Below are 23,171 nucleotides of genomic sequence, written 5' to 3'. Positions count from 1 at the left end.
CAGGTTTATCCCTCTCCCCTTTTTTGAACAGGGGTGTAACATTTGCAATCCTCCAGTCTTCTGGCACCACTCCCATATATCTGAGGGAGATTGAAAGATTGTGGTCAGAGCTTCTGCTGTCTCCACCCTAGCTTCCCTCAGCAATCTAGGATGCATCGCATCTGGACCGGGTGACTTGTTAACTTTGAGTGATGACAACCTATTTAGCACCTCCTTTCTATCCATTTTTATCCAATTTCTCTACTCCCCCCTCCTCTACTGCGACATTAACTTCATCCTATTCTTTTGAGTACCTCAGCCACGCCCTCTGTCTCCGTATGATGAGCTCCTATTTGGTCCCTAATCGGCCCCACCATTCCTTTAACTATCCTTTTACTTTTGATACGTTTATAAAAGATTTTTGGGTTCCCTTTTATGTTACCCACTAATCTTTTCTCGTACTCTCTCCCTTGTGTCAGCTGTGGCTCAGTGGGTAGCACACTCACCTCTGAATCAGAAGGTTGTGGGTTCTAGTCCCACTCCAGGGACTTGAGCACATAAAGCTAGGCTGACACTCCAGTGCAGTGCTGAGGGAGTGCTGCACTGTTGGAGGTGCTGTCTTTCTGATGAGACTTTAAACAGGTCCTGTCTGCTCTCTCAGGTGGATGTAAAAGATCCCATGGCACTATTTTGAAGAAGAGTAGGGGAGTTATCCCCGGTGTCCTGGCCAATATTTATCCCTCAACCAACATAACAAAAACAGATAATCTGGTTATTATCACATTGCTGTTTGTGGGAGCTTGCTGTGCACAAATTGGCTGCTGTGTTTCCCACATTACAACAGTGACTCCACTTCAAAAGTACTTCATTGGCTGTAAAGAGCTTTGAGACGTCCGGTGGTCGTGAAAGGCGCTATAGAAATGGAGGCCAGTTCATTAAGTATATTCAAGAAAGAGTTGGATATATTTCTTAAGGCTAAAGGGATCAAGGGATATGGGGAGAAGGCAGGGACCGGGTACTGAATTTGGATGATCAGCCATGATCTCATTGAATGGCGGAGCAGGCTCGAAGGGCCGAATGGCCTACTCCTGCTCCTATCTTCCATGTTTCTATGTTTCTAAGTCTTTCTTTCATATCCTTTTTCAATTTCCCCCACACTCTCTGTATTCTCCTGGTTTTTGACTGTATTCTGTACCTGACATTTGTCGTAAACCTCCTTTTTCTGTTTTATTCTAACCTCTACATCCTTTGTCATCCAGGGAGCTCGAGCTTTGGACGCCCCATCTTTCCTCCTTATGGGAATATGCTTGGTTTGTACCCGGTGTCAAATTTTGTTTTAAAGCACTCCCGTGAAGCGCGTTGGGACATTTTACTACATTAAAGATGTTATATAAATAGAAGTTGTTGTTATTGTCTGAAACTAACAAATGCCACAGGGAAAAATAACAGTATTTTTACTCCCAAATATTAAATATTTTGTTCCACGGGGTTTATCTGCTTTTATTGATGAATTTAAAAGTCTCTATTAAAACCTGAGCCAGTGTGTTGTCAGACAAAGAGCCTCGTGTCCAATAAGGGGAATAAAGGCCCACAGCCTCCCCTGGCCCCGGCCCCTGAACAAGGGACTGGAGAAACTCGCTGCCCTGCAGATCAGACAATCAGCCGGCGCTAGTCCCGCCCCTCGGGCTCCCCGATTGGTTGGAGGACCCGCCGCCGGCTCGCTCCTCCAGCCCCGCCCCGCTCGCTCCCTATTGGTCGGAATCTCCCGTCAATCAGGCCGCGGGTCCGGGTCACGTGTCCCCGAGGAGATCACGTGCTCCGTCCAACTGACAGGGCTGGGGCTTGAATCTGGGAGAAGGACCGCAGTAAGTGCGACTCACCTGGGGACAGCGCGTCACAATCGGCCGCAGCGCACCTGAGCTGGTCACCAGGTCCCGCCCCCTTGCTGCGCCGCCATTGGTTGGAGGACCCGCCGCCTGTTCGGTCCTCCAGCCCCGCCCCACTCTTCCTATTGGTCCGGAGCTCCCGTCAATCACCCGCTGACACATCAGGTGAGAGAGCTCAGGGAGCGGGTTCATGAACCCCGGGGGGAGGCGGGCCGCTCACACCCCGAGCTCAGGGAGCGGGTTCATGAACCCCGGGGGAGGCTGCGAGATTCTCAGCAGCTCAGCTCTGCTCGGTGCTGTGTGAACGGGCTGCTCCACACCCCGGCTGCTGACGGGGAATGCCAGTGCGGAGGACCCAGTGTAGAAGGCCCAGAGGAGAGTGTCCTAGGCGGGAGGCCCAGCACGGAGGACCCCAGGCGGGGGGCCCAGCACGGAGGACCCCAGGCGGGGGGCCTAGGGCGGAGCGGCTAGTCGACAGAAGCGGAGTCGGGAGATGCTGTGGGTGAGCATGCTGCACGGTTTCTAAAGGTGAAGAACGGTCTCCGGCCCGAATGAGTTCCAGCGGCCCCGCCTGTGCTCCATCTGGTGGCAGCTGTGAGGCTTTGTTTCGGTGATAGGATCGGGTTTGTGCGCCGCCATTTGGTGGAGGAAAGACAGACTGTTCCTATCTATAGTATGGTGCTTGAACAGCCATAAGATGGGAAAAGAGAACGGGATGAAAGTGAAAAAGGAAAATAAAAGACAAAACAAGGTATATCAGCAAGGAATAACGAATGTCTTGATGGCTGGCTCCTGTGAGTGATAACAGCAAGAAGAAGGGAATTTGAGTAGTCGTTTTCCTCTTTTACGGGATTTGAGAAAGTGGTCGGCTTCTTTTCTGTGGAAAGGTTGAAGACTGTGGATAAGGATTATGACATTATATGGTTGGATAACATCAAGTGAAGACGAGGAGTTATTAGAGGGCCAATAGGACTGGCGTTGAACTGGTATTACTTGTTTTTGAAGAAGTTTCGGGTTCTGGTTAAAAGTAGTTTACTTGAAGTCTTAAGTGATTTTTTGATATGGTTGTGGGATTTTCTATATTGTGGTGTTATTTAGTGTTAAAGCCTTCCTTAATCGAACGAATGAACGCACGCATGCGGATACAAATATATGCACGCACGCACGCATACACAATGGAACTTACGTTCGACCGAATGAAGGGCTCGCACTCCAGAATGGGGGTCACTCGGTGAGCGTGAGGCCTGCCGGACGAATGAACGGACGCACGCATGCACACAGGTAGACAAATGATACGCACGCTTACACAATGGAACTTACGGTCGACCGAATGAAGGGCCCTCGCTCCCCAGGTGAAAGTCGGCTTGGTGAGCGTGAGGCCTGCCAGACCGAAGAACGAACACATAGGCATGCACGCAGATAGGAACGGCACACATGCACGCAGTCATGCACATGGAACTTGCGCTTGAGCGAACGAACGGATGAATGGAGGAATGAATGACTGAATGATCGAACAATGCCAGTTGGACTGGCGTGTACGGATTCTTGGTTTATTAAATAGTTGCAGTTTGTACTGTAAACATTATTGATTTACCTGTAAAATTTATTGTTGTATTTATATTGTTGACCATAATTGGTCAATGAATGTAATGGATTTACTATGTAACTGTTGAGTTGTATATGTACTGTTGTACTTGAATGTTAATTTTTTTTTTAAAAGAACAGGTTATACCAAGCAAAAATGAAGAGTTACTAGATTGCCAGTAGGACTGGTATGTATTGTTTTTTACTATGGGTACCTGTATTGTTGACATTGGTTTTGTCTGGAAAAATTTATTATTGTATTTGTACTGTTAATCCTAGAAAAAAAAAATGAACCCCGGGATCCCTGATAGCCAGCCAGGAGTCTTGTGCTGCTGCTGTGCCAGAAGAGAGGGGAGGAGAGGTCTCTCTCTCTGTCCAGGAGGAGAGACTACATCTGTTGCTGCTGCAGCTACTATTGGGGTGCCAGACGAGAGGAGAGACCAGACCAGACCAGAGCTAACAACAAAGGGAAGCCATTCCATCACTGCTTCCCCAACTGGTCTCTGTTGCGTCCGTGTATAATAAGACACAGACTGCGGAGAATGGTACAACAGGTGTTTACTCAACGTGGCTCACACTGCAACTGCCTGTACAGATTACTACTCAGTGCTATATATAGGTGTGGTCACTGCCGGTACTACAGTATACATGAGCTGTAAAAAGTAGTTCCCCCCTTAAAGGTATATACATTACAATTCCTCCCCTTTTAGATTAACAGTACCATAACACTCATTTAACAATTAAATATCAAACTAATTACAATGAACACTTTTAACATGCAACATTAGCTGAAAATAGTCTATTTATATATTCAGTCTTTGGGGAGGCTCCCTGATCCTTTCTGGATAGCGCCTTTCCCGAGTGTCTTGCTCTTGGTGCGGAGGCGATTCTGGCCCCCTGTCGTCGGTTGGTTCATCAGCTTCCGATGCTACTGTTTCTGGGGTAGATGCAACCTGTACGTCGGGTTCATCACCAGGTACGTATGGGCGAGGCATGGGGTTGACTTGTTCCTGTGACTCTAGGATCTGGTCAGCATGGCGTCTCACGATGCTCTCCCCAAAGTCCACTGTGTACATTAGTGGGCTCTGCCGTGTGCATATTGTTCCTGGCTGCCATTTTTCTGTTCGGTAGTCGTGGGCCAAGACTGGTTGCCCTACATTGAAGCTCCTTGTTGGCTTCTCATGGATGTGCTGGAATTGCTTACTCTCAACATCTCTTCGTACGTTTGGTCTGAGCAAATCCTGGCGAGATCTTAACCTTCGGTTAAAGAACATCATGGCTGGGGCCTGGTTTGTGACTGCATGTGTCGCATTCCGGTAGGCGAACAGGAAATTGTCCACCTTGTGCTGCAGCGGAATGTTATCATTGTAGATAGCCTCTATTGCCTTCTTAAAGGGTTGTACGAACCTCTCAGCCAATCCATTTGTGGCTGGATGATACGGGGCGGATGTGTAATGCCTTACCCCATTCTTTTTCAAGAACCACCGGAACTCTTCGGACACAAACTGTGGTCCGTTGTCGGAGCAAATCTGTTCTGGCAAGCCATTCCTGGCAAAATTGGTCCGTAGGACTGCAATAGTTTTCTCCGTGGTGGTGGAGGACATTTTGATGACCTCAGGCCATTTTGAGTGCGCATCCACGGCTATTAAAAACATTGAGTCCATGAAGGGACCAGCAAAATCAATATGCACCCGTTGCCATGGAGATGAGGGCCACTCCCATGGGTGTAGAGGGGCCTGTGGTGGTGCATTTTGGACTTTCTGGCATCCTGAGCAGCTCTTGGTCGTGTCCTCGATTTGTTTATCGATTCCCGGCCACCACACATAAGCCCTGGCTAGGCTTTTCATTTTTACCCCTCCCAGATGACCCTCATGAGGCTCATTGAGCACTCTATCCCTTAACTTGGGTGGAATTACCACTCGGGATCCACACATCAAGGTCCCCCGGCACACTGACAGCTGTTCTCTCCTTGTCGAGAATGCTGGCAACAGTGAGTCGCCATGTGCTGGCCATCCCTTCACCGTCAAATCATATACCCGAGACAGTTTCGGGTCATTTCGGGTTTCCTTTTCAATACAAGCGTTAGTTACCGGTAGGTATTCAACTATAGTCGAATGGAATATTTCGACAGGATCCACTGCTGGTACTTCCTCCGCAGTAGGCAGTGGCAGGCGTGATAGCCCATCAGCATTTCCATGCTGTTTCGTGCCCTTATATTCAATCTCATAGTGGTGCGCCCATAGAAAAAGTGACCATCTTTGTAGTCGTTGCGCAGTCATCACCGGAACGCCCTTCTTCGGATTAAAAATGGAGACAAGAGGCTGGTGATCAGTCAGCAAGGTGAATTTCTGCCCGTGCAGATAGTGATTGAACTTTTTCACTCCCCACACTAGGCTGAGGGCCTCCCTGTCAATCTGGGCATAGTTACGCTCGGCTAAGGTTAGTGATCGTAAGGCAAAGGCTATTGGCCTCTCTGAGCCGTCCGAGAATTTGTGCAACAGCACCGCTCCAATGCTGTAGGGTGATGCATCACATGCCAACCGAATTGGTAATGCTGGGTTGTAATGGGCCAATACCTCTTTCGATGTGATTAGTGTTTTGCTCTTCTGGAAAGCTCGTCTACATTCGTCACTCCACTGCCATGGCACCCCAGTTTGCAGTAGGGTGTTCAGTGGGTGTAGTATTGTAGACAAATTTGGCAAGAACTTATGGTAGTAGTTTACCAGCCCGAGGAACGACCTCAGTTGTGACACATTTTCCGGTGCTGGAGCCTTGACCACTGCCTCAATCTTCTCTGGGGACTTATGTAACCCCTCTTTATCGATAACGTGGCCACAATACGAGATCCGTTTTCTAAAAAACTCGCATTTGGGGCGGTTAGCTCGGGGCCCATATTCCTGCAATCTAGTGAGCACCTGCTCCAGGTTGGCAAGGTGATCACTGTCATTTTCGCCCGTGACCAGGATGTCGTCCAAATAACACTGGGTCCCTGGGATCCCTTGCAGGACTTGTTCCATTGCCCTCTGCCAAATACCCGGAGCTGATGCTACCCCAAATACCAGCCGGTTGTATTGGTAGAGACCTTTATGGGTGTTGATTGTGAGGTATTTTTTTGATGCTTCTTCTACCTCCATTTGCAGATACGCCTGGGCCAGATCAATCTTAGTGAAGCGTTTCCCTCCAGATAGCGAGGCGAAAATATCTTCAATCTGCGGAAGTGGATATTGTACAGTGTGAAGGACTGGGTTCACTGTTACCTTAAAGTCCCCACAGATGCGAATCTTCCTTGGTTCCCCAGGCATGCTGCTCAACGACTTTTTCATCACAGGGACGATGGGTGTAGCCCACTCGCTCCAGTCTACCTTGGACAGTACACCTGAACGTTCCAGACTCTCCAGCTCTGCTTCGACGGCTGGACGGATCGCATAAGGTACCGGTCTGGCCTTAAAACATTTTGGGCTTGCGTTTTCTTCAATTTTAATCGTCGCTGTCATGTCTTTTAGTGTTCCGAGTCCTTGCTGGTACACTTCTTTCACGTCAGTTAGGATCTTTGACAGTCGCCCAGGTGTGACGTCGTCATCCTTTTTGGTCAGCCACAGTCAGTGCCTGTATGGAAAGCCAATCCAGTTGTATTTTCCGGATCCATTTACGTCCCAGTAATGGTGGTCCTCCATCTTGCAATACATACAGGTCTAGTTTTGGTGTTTCCTTACCATTATATATAACGGTCACCCTTATTTTTCCTTTGGGGTAGACTTTTTGCCCCGTGTACGTCTTCAAAATAATTTGTGTCTCTCTCAAGGGTATGTGTGAGAATAGCTGCTCATAGTCCCGTCGGTTTATGACTGTTAGGGCTGATCCTGTGTCCAATTCCATCTTTACCTGGACTCCTGCTAACTTGAGTGACCCAAATGGTTCGGTGATCCTCCGTTGTGATCACATTATGTAGTTTCAGACAACTCAGTTCCCTGCTTTCGGAGTCGTTATCACTCTTTTGTTCGTCTGAACTATTCTCCGTCATCTTATGTACCTTCTTGTACTTTCCTTTGGTAGGTTTCTAATTGCTGGTTTTCTTTCCCGACCTGCAGACTCGTGCTATGTGTCCTACTTTTCCACACTGTCTGCACACTTTGTCTTTGAACCAGCAATCATTCTGGTCGTGTGTTGTTCTGCCGCAGCGATAGCACTTCTCTGTTCCATATGACATTTCGTTTGTGCCATATTCTTGCGGTCTCTGTTGTATCTCTGCAGCGCCCCGTGCTGCTGCTTCATATGAAAGCCTTTTCCAGCGTACGGTCCTTTTCAGATAAAGCCGTTTCTGGGTTCCTTCACTTTGAAGCCCACACACAAACTTGTCCCTTAAGGTATCTGCCAGTCTCGCTCCAAACTGGCAGTGTTTCGATAGTTTGCGCAGTTCTGTTAAATAATCAGCATTGCTTTCATCCTTATGCTGGTTCCGTTTGTGAAACTTGAATCTTTCTGCTATCAGCAGCGGTGTGGGGTTTAAATGTTCCTGTAGTATCGTTACTATGTCTTCAAAACTCTTTTCCATTGGCTTCGTTGGGGTTACTAGATTTCGTAATAAACCATACGTCTTTGCACCCATTAAATTTAACAATACCGACGCTTTCTTGTCATCTGACACCTCATTTGCCTTGCAGCACACCTCTATTCGTTCGACATATGTAGTAGTCCAATCTTCGACTTCATTGTCAACTGCGGTGATACTGCCACTCTTCGGCATTTTGGGTGTGGCTTAAAATGGCGTCTCCCGCGCTTTCCTTCCTCCCCCGCTGCTGCCAACGCCGCTCCCGGCAGTTCTCGTGGCAATGGCGGCGCCCTGTAGGTTTCGCACGCTTCTCTCTCCCTCTCTTCGACGCTGCTCGGCCCCTGAACACCGGCTGCGCCCTGTGCGCTCTGCCCTCTCTCTCTCTCCCCCATTGACGCTGCTCGGCCCTTTGCTGTGCCACTCGGTCGGGCTCTAGCCCGCCGCTGTCCGGGAAGGGTCTGCACACTACCTGTTGCCAGCCCGTTTCGCTGGACCACCTCGACTGGAAAGCCAAGCCTGGCTCTCGACAGCCTCCCCCGCAATTCTCGAGTCTCTGCTGGATGACTGGGCGGTTGCCCGTGGTCGACGCCCGAGTCTCTGGCCTTGACCTCCAATCCACTGATCTCCAGGAATGAATCCCCGGGAGGTGATGCAGAGTTGCAGGTAGGTTCGAACTTGCCTCGTTGTCAATGTTGCGTCCGTGTATAATAAGACACAGACTGCGGAGAACGGTACAACAGGTGTTTACTCAACGTAGCTCATACTGCAACTGCCTGTACAGATTACTACTCAGTGCTATATACAGGTGTGGTCACTGCCGGTACTACAGTATACATGAGCTGTAAAAAGTAGTTCCCCCCTTAAAGGTATATACATTACAGTCTCCATTACAGGAGAGGGAGAGAGGGGAGAAAAACGAACATCCTACATCTGTTCAGAAGGAGGGAGAGCCATTGGAAAACTTCTACAGGTGGGTGTTTCATGGTGCACTCTCATAAAGACTTTGTATTTAAGTGGGGGGAGGAAAGAAGGAGAAGAAAACATCTAGGGGTGTGTGTGTGGCTCTTGTAAAAACTAGGCCACACACACCACTAGCAAACACCCCTCCCTAATGCTTGACCTGGGACAGCTGGAGCTGCCCAGGTGAAGTCATCATTTAATTATCACATTGTTAAGACCTGGTGGTGGACTGAGCCTGGGCATCTCCAGCTTTCCTCCCACCACTCTTCATCTAAACCTATTAGCATATCCTTCTATTCCTTTCTCCCTCGTGTACTTATCTACCTTCCCCATGAATGTATCTGTGCTATTCGCCTCAGCTACTCCTTGTGGTAGCACGTTCCACATTCTTACCTCTCTTTGGGTAAAGAAGTTTCTCCTGAATTCCCCATTGGATTTATTAGAGACTGTGTTATATTTTTCACCTGTAGTTTTGGACTCCCCCACAAGTGGAAACATTTTCTCCAGGTCCACCCGATATAACCTTTTCATAATCTTAAAGACCTCGATCAGGTCACCCATCGGCCTTCTCTTTATTCTAGAGAAAAGAGCCCCAGCCTGTACAGCCTTTCCTGATAAGTATAACCTCTCAGTTCTAGGATCATCCTTGCAAAGCCTTGTTCCACCTTCTCCAGTGCCTCTATATCCTTTTTATAATATGGAGACCAGAACTGTTCACTGTACGCCAAGTGTGGTCTAACCAAGGTTCGATACAAGTTTAACATAACTTCTCTGCTTTTTAATTCTATCCCTCTAGAAATGAGCCCCAGTCCATTGTTTGCTCCTGTTATGGCCTCGTTAACCTGCGTCGCTACTTTTAGTGATTTGTGTATCTGGACCCCGAGATCCCTTTGCTCCTCTACCCCATTTAGACTCTTATTTTCCAAGTAGTGTGTGGCCTCCTTATTCTTCCTACCAAAATGCACCACCTATCTTAAAATTAATTTGCTAATTACCCTCCCATTCTGCAAGTTTGTTAATGTCTTCTTGCATGTTGTCGCAGTCTTCCTCAGTATTAACTCTACCTCCCAATTTGGTGTCATCGACAAATTTTGAAATTGTACCTCTGATTCCCAAGTCCAAATCGTTTCTGTCAATGGAGTTAGGAGGTAAATTTTAAAAATAGGACCTCAAAAGGTAGTAATCTCAGGATTGCTACCAGTGCCACATGCTAGTCAGGGTAGAAATAGAAGGATATTTCAGATGAATACGTGGCTAGAGGAATGGTGCAAGGGGGAGGGATTCAAATTCCTGGGACATTGGAACCGGTTCTGGGGGAGGTGGGACCAGTACAAAACAGACGGTTTGCACCTGGGCAGGGCCGGGACCGATGTCCTAGGGGGAGTGTTTGCTAATGCTCTGGAGGAGGGTTTAAACTAAAATGGCAGGGGGTTGGGAACCTGAGTGGAGAGACAGAGGAAAGGGAAACAAGGATAAAAGCAAAAGACAGGAAGGAGAAAAACAAAAGTGGCAGGCAGAGAAATCAAACATGGCCACAGTGAATAATAATTCTAAAGGATCTAAGAGCGTTAAAAAACAAGTCTGAAGGCTTTGTATCTTAATGCAAGGAGCATTCGTAATAAGGTGGATGAATTAGCTGCGCAAATAGAGGTAAACGAATATGATATGATTGGGATTACGGAAACATGACTCCAGGGTGGTCAAGGCTGGGAACTCAATATTCAGGGGTATTCAATATTCAGGAAAGATAGGCAAAAAGGAAAGGGAAGTGGGGTAGCATTGCTGGTTAAAGAGGGGATTAGCACAATTAAAAGGAAGGATATTAGCTCTGATGATGTGGAATCTGTATGGGTAGAACTGAAAAATACCAAGGGGCAGAAAACGTTAGTGGGAGTGGTATATAGACCTCCAAACAGTAATGCGGAGGACGGGGATGGCATTAAACGGGAAATTAGAGAAGCGTGCAATAAGGGCACAGCAGTTATCATGGGTGACTTTAATCTACGTATAGATTGGGCTAACCAAATTAGTAACAATACTGTGGAGGAGGAATTCCTGGAGTATATACGGGATGGTTTCCTGGACCAATATGTCGAGGAACCAACTAGAGATCAGGCCATCTTAGACTGGGTATTATGTAATGCGAAAGGATTAATTAGCAATCTTGTTGTGCGAGGCCCCTTGGGTCAGAGCGATCATAATATGATAGAATTCTTCATTAAGATGGAGAGTGAAATAGTTGACTCAGAGACTAGGGTCCTGAATTTAAATAAAAGGGACTGCGATGGTATGAGGTGCGAGTTGGGTAGGATTGATTGGGGAATGACACTCGAATGGTTGACGGTGGATGGGCAATGGCAAACATTCAAAGATCGCATGGATGAACGACAGAATTTGTTCATCCCAATTTGGCATAAAAATAAAACAAAAAAGGTGACTCAACCATGGCTAACAAGGGAAATTAGGGATAGAATAAGATCCAAGGAGAGGACATATAAATTGGCCAGAAAAAGCAGTAAACCTGAGGATTGGGAGCAGTTTAAGATTCAACAAAGGAGGACAAAGGGATTAATTAAGAGGGGGAAAATAGAGTATGAGAGTAAGCTTTCAGGGAACATAAAAACTGACTGTAAAAGCTTTTATAGATATGTGAAGAGAAAAAGATTGGCGAAGTCAAGCGCAGGTCCCTTGCAGTCAGAATCAGGGGAATTTATAATGGGGAACAAAGAAATGGCAGACCAATTAAATACATACTTTGGTTCTGTCTTCACAAAGGAGGACACAAATAACCTCTCAAAGATGTCGGGGAACATAGGGTCTAATGACAGGGAGGAACTGATCGAAATCAGTATTTGTAGGGAAATGGTGTTAGGGAAATTGATGGGATTGAGGGCCGATAAATCCCCAGGGCCTGATAATCTACATCCTAGGGTACTTAAGGAAGTGGCCCTAGAAATAGTAGATGTATTGCTGGTCATCTTCCAAAATTCGATAGACTCTGGAACAGTACCCATGGATTGGCGGGTGGCTAATGTTACCCCACTGTGCAAAAAGGGTGGTAGAGAGAAAACGGGGAATTACAGACCGGTAAGCCTGACATCGGTAGTGGGGAAAATGCTAGAGTCCATTATAAAAGATGTAATAGCAGAGCACTTGGAGAAAAGTCACCGGATCGGACAAAGTCAACATGGATTTACAAAAGGTAAATCGTGCTTGACTAATCTACTGGAATTTTTTGAGGATGTAACTGGTAAATTGGATAAGGGAGAACCAGTGGATGTGGTGTATTTGGATTTTCAAAAGGCTTTCGATAAGGTCCCGCATAAGAGATTAGTGTGTAAAATTAAAGCACATGGGATTGGGGGCAAGGTATTGACTTGGATAGAGAACTGGTTGGTAGACAGAAAGCAAAGAGTTGGAATAAACGAGTCTTTTTCCAAGTGGCAGGCAGTGACTAGTGGGGTACCGCAGGGATCGGTCCTTGGACCCCAGCTATTCACAATATATATTAATGATCTGGATGAGGGAACTAGATGTAATATCTCCAAGTTTGCAGACGACACAAAGCTGGGTGGGCGTGTGTGCTGTGAGGAGGATACCGAGAAACTCCAGTATGATTTGGACAGGTTGGGTGATTGTGCAGAAGCATGGCAGATGCAATATAACGTGGGTAAATGCGAGGTTATCCACTTTGGTGGCAAAAACAGGAAGGCAGATTATTATCTTAATGGCAATAGATTGGGAAAAGGGGAAGTGCAACGAGACCTGGGCATCCTTGTGCACCAGTCGCTGAAAGTAAGCATGCAGGTGCAGCAGGCGGTTAAGAAGGCAAATGGTATGTTGGCCTTCGTAGCGAGAGGGTTTGAGTACAGGAACAAGGATGTCTTGCAGCTGTTGTACAGGGCCTTGGTGAGACCACATTTGGAGTATTGTGTGCAGTTTTGGTCACCTTATCTGAGGAAGGATGTTCTTGCCATGAAGGGATTGCAGCGAAGATTCACCAGGCTGATACGTCATTCCTGCCATCCCAAGTATGAGGAGAGATTGAGTCGATTGGGCTTGTACTCGCTGGAGTTTAGAAGAATGAGAGGGGATCTCATCGAAACTTATAAAATTCTAACAGGACTAGACAGACTAGATGCTGGAAGGATGTTCCCGATGGTCGCGGAGTCCAGAACCAGGGGTCATAGTCTAAGGATAAGGGGTAAGCCATTTAGGACAGATGAGGAGGAATTTCTTCACCCAGAGAGCGGTGAACCTGTGGAATTCTCTACCACAGAAAGCAGTAGAGGCCAATTCATTAAATATATTGAAGAAAGAGTTGGATATATTTCTTAAGGCTAAAGGGATCAAGGGATATGGAGAGAAAGCAGGGACAGGGTACTGAATTTGGACGATCAGCCATGATCGCATTGAATGGCGGAGCAGGCTCAAGGGGCCGAATGGCCTACTCCTGCTCCTATCTTCTATGTTTCTAATGGTGAACAACAGTGGTCCCAGCATCAATCCCTGCGGAACACCACTTTCTAAAGCAACATGAATCCAGCAATCAGCCAAGCTTTTTGGGCTGAAATATAAATTATTCAAAAGCCCAGAAAGTGTCCAAAAGAACACAAAACATAAGCGTTTTATTTTTGTAAAAGTATCAATACTTTGTAGTACAGCACTTTCAAAAAGACTGACATGTCACAGTAAAATACTGTAATTCACTCATGAAATAGTAGATTGAAAAAAGATGCCACAAAAAGTAGAACTATTTCAGCAAGAAACTGAGACAAGTTATTGGGGGTAGGCGGGAAACTGGAGTAATCGGATCAGCCACGATCTCATTGAATGGTGGAGCAGGCTCGAAGGGCCGAGTGGCCACTCCTGCTCCGAATTCGTATGTTCGGAAATATTTCAAAGAAAGAACTCAACTGATTTCCCTTTCCTTGATTACATGCAACTCAGTATTTCAGTTAGCAATGGTTTATCAGATACAGAAAATAAAATGTTGATAATATAACCCGCTCCCTGAGCTCGGGGTGTAAGCGGCCCGCGTCCCCCCGGGGTTCACCAACTCGCTCCCTGAGCTCGGGGTGTGAGCGGCCCGCGTCCCCCCGGGGTTCATGAACCCGCTCCCTGAGCTAGGGGTGTGAGCGGCCCGCGTCCCCCCGGGGTTCGTGAACCCGCTCCCTGAGCTCGGGGTGTGAGCGGCCCGCGTCCCCCCGGGGTTCATGAACCCGCTCCCTGAGCTCGGGGTGTGAGCGGCCCGCGTCCCCCCCGGGGTTCATGAACCCGCTCCCTGAGCTCGGGGTGTGAGCGGCCCGCGTCCCCCCGGGGTTCATGAACCTGCTCCCTGAGCTCTCTCACCTGATGTGTCAGCGGCTGCTGCCAAGGTCCGCGCATGCTCAGCTCAGATTGACGGGTGCTCCGGACCAATAGGAAGAGCGGGGCGGGTCCTCCAATCAATTGGTGTGTGTGAGGGGCGGGGCTTGACCTTTAAACCTGAACAACAGATGGTGAGCTGAGCATGCGCGGGAGAGGCTGATTGTTGGGCAGTGTGAGCTGAGCATGCGCGGGTGGCGAGGTTGCAGCAGATCAGAGGGTGGCGGGTTAATGAACCCCGGGGGGACGCGGGCTTCACACACCCCCAGTGCGGCCCCAGGCCCGATTATAAGAGCAGTGAACATTATCTGCCCCCACCCGCGGGTTCCCGTTTCACTCCGGCCCGAATCACAACAAAGCGCCAAACTCCGGGACAGACAGGAAGTGAGTCAGGGAGCGTCTGTAAATGGAGGAGAACTGGAGACTGGTCAGGGAGCGTCTGTAAATGGAGGGGAAATGGAGACTGGTCAGGGAGCATCTGTAAATGGAGGAGAAATAGGGACTGGTCAGGGAGCGTCTGTAAATGGAGGAGAAATGGTGACTGGTCAGGGAACGTCTGTAAATGGAGGAGAAATGGTGACTGGTCTGGGAGCGTCTGTAAATGGAGGAGAAATGGTGACTGGTCAGGGAATGTCTAAATGGAGGAGAAATGGTGACTGGTCAGGGAGCATCTGTAAATGGAGGAGAAATGGAGATTGGTCAGGGAGTGTCTGTAAATGGAGGAGAAATGGAAATTGGCCAGGGAGTGTCTGTAAATGGAGGAGAAATGGAGACTGGTCAGGGAGCATTTGGGAGAAATTATTCAGCATTTTTTTGGGGGTTGGTTTGTGTGAACAAATATATCAGTGATTTTAATGAGACTCTTTCTGTGTCCCAGCTCCTGTAAATACTGGCTGTAAAGGGGCTGGACTCTCAGGAGGCTCCACACCACTGGCTGCTCGTGTGTCAGTGATCTCCCATCAGATTAATGTGCTTCTGCTGTCTGTGTGTTTAATAAAGTGCCCGAAGCCCTCACTGTAACACTCTCACATATCCCACCTGCAGTGTAATGTCCGTGCTGTGTGCTTCCTGTCCAAAATCCCCCTGATCCCTGGCTCTCCTGTTGCACCAACTCGGTATAATGGGACAAGAAGTGCCAGCTCAAGAGATGCCCAAATCAGGGACGGAATGAAAGGTTCAGACATGTGGAATGTTAATCTTACACAATGTGTGAGATGCTGAGCACCCGCCCAACATTTCACCACCACACCTTCTTTCAAATAGTTTCTTCAATTTCTCTTCTGAAGCCATTATTTTATGACAGAGTCCGGTCCCCGCAGGGTGCTGGCTTCCAGTCCCTCATGAGTTTAGAACTGAACCCATCAGAGTCAACACCTTCAGGGGGAGGAAGAAAAGTCGATTGAAAGGAAAAATGTTGGAGATGGTGCAATGGGTTTGGATTTCAGCACAGGGAGGAGGGAGAGTGTGTGGGACGGGGATTTACAGCTTTGGGGAAAAAGACAAAAGATTGTTCCATAGAAACTAGAATTGTCTGTTCTGAATTCCTATCCTGTACTTACAGTGATGTCTCTTGTAAACTTCTTTTACAGGGCATTAGAAGGGGTGGGTTTACAGACAGGAAACACAAACCAAACATCACCGCAACATCAGTGTGACTGGAAAAGCACCGAGCCCCACACACCCGAGTGAGAGTGTTCCCGTGCACTGACTGTGGAAAGAGCTTTAACCAGTTACACAGCCTGAAAAAACATCGCACCATTCACAGCGAGGAGAAACCAATATTAACTGGGATAGTCAGAGTGTGAAAGGCTCAGAGGGTGTAGAATTCTTAAAGTGCATCCAGGAGAGCTTTTTGAGCCAGCATGTAGAAAGTCCTACAAGAGAGGGGGCGGTACTGGACCTAATTCTAGGGAATGTGGCCGGCCAAGTGGAAAAAGTGCTAGTAGGTGAGCACTTTGGTGATAGTGACCATAATATGGTAAGATTTAAGGTGGCCATGGAAAAGGACAGGGATGGGCCGGAAATAAAGGTTCTAAATTGGGGGAAGGCCGATTTTAATAGGATAAGGCAGGATCTGGCCAAAATGGACTGGGATCAGCTACTTGTAGGAAAATCCGCATCGGAGCAATGGGAGGCTTTCAGAAGGGAGATTGAGATCATACAATGGCAACATGTTCCCGTAAAGGTCAAGGGTGGTTCCAAAAACCACAGGGAACCTTGGATGTCAGGGGATATACGGGAATGGATTAGGAAAAAAAGGAGGGCTTTTGGTAGATACAAAAGGCTAAAGACGGAGGAAGCCCTAGAGGAGTACAAAAAGTGCAGGGGGATACTTAAAAAAGAAATTAGGAGATCAAGGAGGGGCCATGAAATAACACTGGCAAGCAAAATAAAGGAAAATCCGAAGATGTTTTATAAGTATATTAAGGGTAAGAGGATAACTAGGGAAAAAATAGGGCCCATTAGGGACAAAAGTGGCAATCTGTGTGTGGAGCCGGAAGATGTAGGAGGGGTTCTGAATGAATTTTTTGCGTCTGTTTTCACTATGGAGAAGGACGATGTAGACATAGAAATAGGGCGGGGGGACTGTGATATGCTCGAACATATTAACATCGAGCGGGGGGAGGTATTGGCGGTTTTAGCTGGCCTAAAAATGGATAAATCCCCAGGCCCGGATGAAATGTATCCCAGGCTGCTGTGGGAGGCAAAGGAGGAGATTGCGGGGGCTCTAACACATATATTCAGGACCTCTCTGGCCACAGGGGATGTGCCAGAGGACTGGAGAACCGCTAATGTAGTACCATTATTCAAGAAGGGTAGTAGGGAAAAACCGGGGAACTACAGGCCAGTGAGCCTAACATCAGTGGTAGGAAAATTATTGGAAAAAATCCTGAGGGACAAAGTTTGTCTCCACTTGGAGAGGCAAGGATTAATCAGGGATAGTCAGCATGGCTTTGTCAAGGGAAGATCATGTCTGACTAATTTGATTGAATTTTTTGAGGGGGTGACTAGGTGTGTGGATGAGGGTAACGCAGTGGATGTGGTATACATGGATTTCAGTAAGGCCTTCGATAAAGTCCCGCACAGGAGACTGGTCAAGAAGGTAAGAGCCCATGGAATCCAGGGTGCCTTGGCACATTGGATACAAAACTGGCTTAGTGGCAGAAGGCAGAGGGTGATGGTCGAAGGTTGTTTTTGTGACTGGAAGCCTGTGGCCAGTGGGGTACCACAGGGATCGGTGCTGGGTCCCTTGCTGTTTGTGGTCTACATTAATGACTTGGATATGAATGTAAAGGGTATGATCAGTAAGTTCGCGGATGATACAAAAATTGGTAGGGTGGTAAATAGCGAGGAGGGTAGCCTCAGTCTGCAGGACGATATAGATGGGTTGGTCAGATGGGCGGAACAGTGGCAAATGGAATTTAACCCGGAAAAGTGCGAGGTGATGCACTTTGGGGGGACTAACAAGGCAAAGGAATACACAATGAATGGAAAGACCCTAGGCAAGACGGAGGGTCAGAGGGATCTGGGTGTGCAAGTACACAGATCCCTGAAGGCGGCGGAACAGGTGGATAAGGTGGTAAAAAAGGCATATGGGATACTTGCCTTCATTAGCCGAGGCATTGAATATAAGAGCAAGGAGGTTATGATGGAGCTGTATAAAACACTGGTTAGGCCACAGCTGGAATATTGTGTGCAGTTCTGGTCACCACACTACAGGAAGGATGTGATCGCGTTAGAGAGGGTGCAGAGGAGGTTCACCAGGATGTTACCAGGGCTGGAGCGCTTCAGCTATGAAGAGAGACTGGGCAGGTTGGGTTTGTTTTCCTTGGAGCTGAGGAGGCTGAGGGGGGACATGATTGAGGTGTACAAAATTATGAGGGGCATAGATAGGATGGATGCTGAGGAGCTTTTTCCCTTAGTAGAGGGGTCGATAACTAGGGGGCATAGATTCAAGGTAAAGGGCGGGAGGTTTAGAGGGGATTTGAGAAAGAACTTTTTCACCCAGAGGGTGGTTGGAGTCTGGAACTCACTGCCTGAAAGGGTTGTGGAGGCAGAAACCCTCACAACATTTAAGAAGCATTTGGATGTGCACTTGAAATGCCATAGCATACAAGGCTACGGGCCAAATGCTGGAATATGGGATTAGATTAGACAGGGCTTGATGGCCGGCGCGGACACGATGGGCCGAAGGGCCTCTATCCGTGCTGTATTACTCTATGACTCTATGACTCTAAACCGTACACGTGTTCTGTGTGTGGACGAGGCTTAAACCGATCATCCAACCTGGAGAGAAACAAGGATACCCGCACCACGGAGAAACCATGGAAATGTGGGGACTGTGGGAAGGGATTCAATTACCTGTCTGAGCTGGAAACTCATCGACGCAGTCACACTGGGGAGAGGCTGTTCACCTGCTCTGTGTGTGGGAAGGGATTCATTTCCCCATCCCAGCTGGAAACTCATCGCTACAGTCACACTGGGGAGAGGCCATTCAGTTGCTCCATGTGTGGGAAGGGATTCACTCAGTCATCCAACCTGCTGACTCACCAGCGAGTTCACACTGGGGAGAGGCCGTTCACCTGCTCTGTGTGGGAAGGGATTCACTAATTCATCCCACCTTCTGAGAGACCAGCGAGTTCACACTGACGAGAGACCTTTTAAATGCTCCGATTGTGCGAACTGCTTTAAAAGCTCTGAGGAACTGATTCAACACCAGCGAGTTCACACTGACGATAAACCATTCAGTTGCTCTCACTGGGAAGAGGTTCAGGTATTCAGCCAATCTCATTGTACACCAGCGCACTCACACCGGGGAGAGGCCATTCACCTCCGTATGTGGGAAGGGATTCACTTGTTCATCCAGCCTTCGGACACACTAGCGAGTTCACACCGGGGAGAGGTTGTTCACCTGCGCTGTGTGTGGGAAGGGATTCACTCAGTCATCAAACCTGCTGAGACACCAGCAAGTTCACAAGTGACTGCAGGGGTTGGATTCTGCTGTTATTGCTGCTGTTAATCACATCCAGGACTGAACCATATTCATTCTGACAGTTGGAGTTTGTTTCTGCTGATGTTAAACTCCAGCCAGTTATAGGGTTATTAATATTCTGGATATATAGCTGATTGACTTGTTGGGGCTGCAGTGTCCCTTTAAGAATCGTTGTCTTTGATCTTTCCCCTTAATTCAGGATTTTCATAAATTATTTGAAAATAAAATTATGAATTTTACTTTAACCCTAAATTGACCTTTGGAACAAAATCTACAATTTATTCTCTGAAAAGTTCCACTGATTAACATCTCCAATTTGAAAGTGCTGATTAATCCTCATTGACAATTCTTACTGACTTGCACATTACACACAGTGGCAACTCCATTATCCACCAGAAAGAAGGGGAATGGGAATTGGTGGAGAATCAAGAGTCCCCAAATGATTCACCTCCCATCTGGAGACAAGTCCAATCCAAGTAAGTGGCTGAGTTTAATCTTTCTGGGCCTGTGGGATTGGTTTATATCAGACAGAAGGAGATTGGTGTCAGTGACTGTGGGGTTGGTTTATATCAGGCAGGAAGAGATTGGTGTCAGTGACTGTATCTAAACCATACTGTATCTGCCCTGGGAGTGTTTGATGGGACAGTGTAGAGGGAGCTTTACTCTGTATCTAACCCGTGCAGTACCTGCCCTGGGACTGTTTGATGGGACAGTGTAGAGGGAGCTTTACTCTGTATCTAACCTATGCTGTATTTGCACTGGGAGCATTTGATGGGACAGTGTTTTTAAAATCAAAATGTATTCGTTTTTATGGGATGTGGGCACCGCTGGCAAGGTCAGCATTTATTGACCATCCCTAATTGCCCTTGAGAAGGTGGTGGTGAGCCGCCGCCTTGAACCGCTGCAGTCCGTGTGGTGAAGGTGCTCCCACAGTGCTGTTAGGCAGGGAGTTCAAGGATTTTGACCCAGCGACGATGAAGGATCAGCGATATACTTCTACATAAGAACATAAGAAATAGGAGCAGGAGTAGGCCAATCGGCCCCTCGAGCCTGCTCCGCCATTCAATAAGATCATGGCTGATCTGATCCTAACCGCCAATCTGCTATCACAGAACCATCTCCTGAATCTAACAGAATTAGACACACAAAATAGGAGTAGGATCAGGCTACACAGCCCCTTGGCCCGCTCCGCTACCCACAGGGCCATGACCAATACGAACCTAGACTCATGTCCAAATTCCTGGCCGCTCCCCGTAACCCTTAATTCCCTTTACTTCTAGGAAACTGTCTATTTCTGTTTTAAATTTATGTAATGATGTAGCTTCTACAGCTTTTTGGGGCAGCATATTCCATGGACCTACCACCCTCTGAGTGAAGTAGTTCCTCCTCATCTCAGTTTTGAAAGAGCAGCCCCTTATTCTAAGACTATGCCCCCTAGTTCTAATTTCACCCATCATCGGGAACATCCTCCCCGCACCCACCCGATCCAACCCCTTCACAATCTTACATGTTTCAATAAGATCGCCTCTCATTCTTCTGAACTCCAATGAGTAGAGTCCCAATCTACTCAACCTCTCCTCATATGTCCATCCCCTCATCCCCGGGATTAACCGAGTGAACCTTCTTTGTACTGACTCGAGAGCAAGTATGTCTTTTCTTAAGTATGGACACCAAAACTGTATGCAGTATTCCAGGTGCGGTCTCACCAATACCTTGTACAACTGAAGCAATACCTCCCTATTTTTATATTCTATCCCCCTAGCAATGAAAGCCAACGTCCCATTGGCCTTCTGTGGTAAACCACTGTTGTTAGTATTGTTGTTCACCACTGTTGTTAGGACAGTTGTTCACTGTTAGTACTGTTGTTCACTCTTGCATATTGTACTTGTCTGTGCATGCCTCAGCTGACTCCGCCCCTGGCTCCACCCTCATGGCTGGGTATAAAGGTCGCTGCTCGGCAGCCCCCGGCCCTTTTGGATACCAGGCAACCACAAGAGGCATGCTCTGTTCTTTGGTAATAAAAGCCTGTTTATTACTTTCTCAATTCCCAGTCTTTTGTAGCAATTGATAGTGCATCAATTTTATTACCAAAGTTAAATGTTGGCTGCGGATGCTGATCAACCGATGGCGCAAAACGCTGAGCAGCAGGCACTGCTGCGAGCCCTCAGACCAACATGCCTGGACCTAGACCCCCAAGAAGCGGGTTCGTCGACTAAATTCGCACAATGGCTGCGTTGCTTTGAGGCGTATCTGGAAGCCTCGACCGTGACTCTTGATGAAAATAAACTGAAAATCCTAGCCTCGAAGGTGAGCCACCAAGTCTATACTTTAATCCAAGATGCGACGACCTACGCGGCGGCTATCGACCTACTGAAAGGGCAGTATGCACGCCCGGTTAACACGGTCTATGCCAGGCACCTTTTAAGATCTCGCAGACAGCAGTCTGGGGAATCGGTGGAGGCCTTCCTACGGGCATTGCGGGTACTCGGACGCGGCTGCGACTGCAAGGAAGTATCGGCCGCGGCACATGCGGAGGGACTGATACGAGATGCTTTTGTTGCGGGTCTAAGGTCCGACTACTCCCGGCAGAGGCTGCTGGAGAAGGGTGAAATAGACCTGACAAAGGCAGTGCCCCTCTCGCTCGACGCGGCCCACAGAAATATGGACGCTTTCTCCCCTAATCGCCCCGCGCCGTGGACGCCGCAATCTTGGGCCATGGGACCGCCACCTCCGACTGCTGCAGCGATGTCCAAGGCACAAAAATGCTATTTTTGTGGCCAAGCTAAACACCCTAGAGCACGCTGCCCCACAAAGAATGCTACCTGCTCCGGCTGCGGGAAAAAGGTCACTACTAGTGCCTGCAAAGGGAAGACCGCTAACGCCAGCAGCGCCGCGTGCGAACCGTGGGCGCAGCCATCTTGCCCGCCATCTTGGGCTCCCCCAGCCGCGTGGGGATCGGGACCGTGGGCGCCGCCATTTTGTCCGCCATCTTGGACGCCTCCGACTTCGGTTATGGGGGACCCGGACTCCACCACCGCCTCATCGGACGACCGCATCGATGCGCTTGAACATACGCTGGCTTCCGTGACGCTGGATCAATCTCTCCCGCATCAACTGTCCAGGTCCATGATGGACATTACGGTAAACGGCCGCGCCACTACCTGCCTTTTTGACAGCGGGAGCACGGAGAGTTTTATACACCCCGACACGGTGCGCAGTTACTCTCTCCCGGTCCTGCCGACGCGTCATCGCATCTCTATGGCTTCCAAAGCCCAGTCAGCGGAAGTCGGTGGCTACTGTATGGTGACTCAGTGCGGGGTACTGAATACAAAAATTTTAAACTTCTGGTCCTGCCCGATCTCTGCGCTGCCGTCCTACTAGGGTTGGATTTTCAGTGCCACCTTAAGAGTGTCACTTTAGCGTACGGTGGACCCCTCCCCCCTCTCACGGTCTGCAGCCAGCAGTTTTTAAATCGCCCGCCGCGCGCCATTTGCAGCCTCTCCACCCTTAAAGTCTCCCCCCCCCTCCTTGTTCGCTAACCTCACCCGCGACTGTAAGCCCATCGCTACCAAAAGTAGGCGTTACAGTGCCGGGGATAGGGGTTTCATTAAATCCGAGGTAGCGAGACTCCTGAAGGAAGGGATTATCGAGAGCAGCAATAGCCCATGGCGAGCACAAGTGGTGGTGGTGAAGACTGGCGGAAAACAGCACCTAGTTATTGACTACAGCCAGATGATCAATCGCTACACCCAGTTGGATGCATACCCACTCCCCCGCATATCTGACATGGTCAATCAGATAGCACAATACCGGGTGTTCTTGACGATTGATCTGAAGTCGGCATACCACCAGC

The 23,171-nt window shown here is 48.3% G+C and overlaps 1 protein-coding gene across 1 annotated transcript in view; it reads left to right on the top strand.

Moving 5' to 3' along the window:
• The window catches only part of LOC147119182 (uncharacterized), a 62,343-nt gene that overhangs the window by 4,920 nt on the left and 34,252 nt on the right, over positions 1-23,171 (top strand). Inside the window, exon 2 of the mRNA XM_085984902.1 lies at positions 18,801-18,899. Within this exon, the coding sequence (XP_085841028.1) occupies positions 18,801-18,899 (99 nt within the window). The remainder of the gene's footprint in view (positions 1-18,800; positions 18,900-23,171) is intronic.

The sequence above is a fragment of the Somniosus microcephalus genome, chromosome 4 (assembly GCF_052327205.1).
Source record: "Somniosus microcephalus isolate GS21.2 chromosome 4, FLI_Smic_1.0, whole genome shotgun sequence".
Classification (NCBI taxonomy): Eukaryota; Metazoa; Chordata; class Chondrichthyes; order Squaliformes; family Somniosidae; genus Somniosus; species Somniosus microcephalus.
The sequence above is the reverse complement of the archived record's forward strand: the minus strand, read 5'-3'. Positions and strand labels throughout refer to the sequence as shown.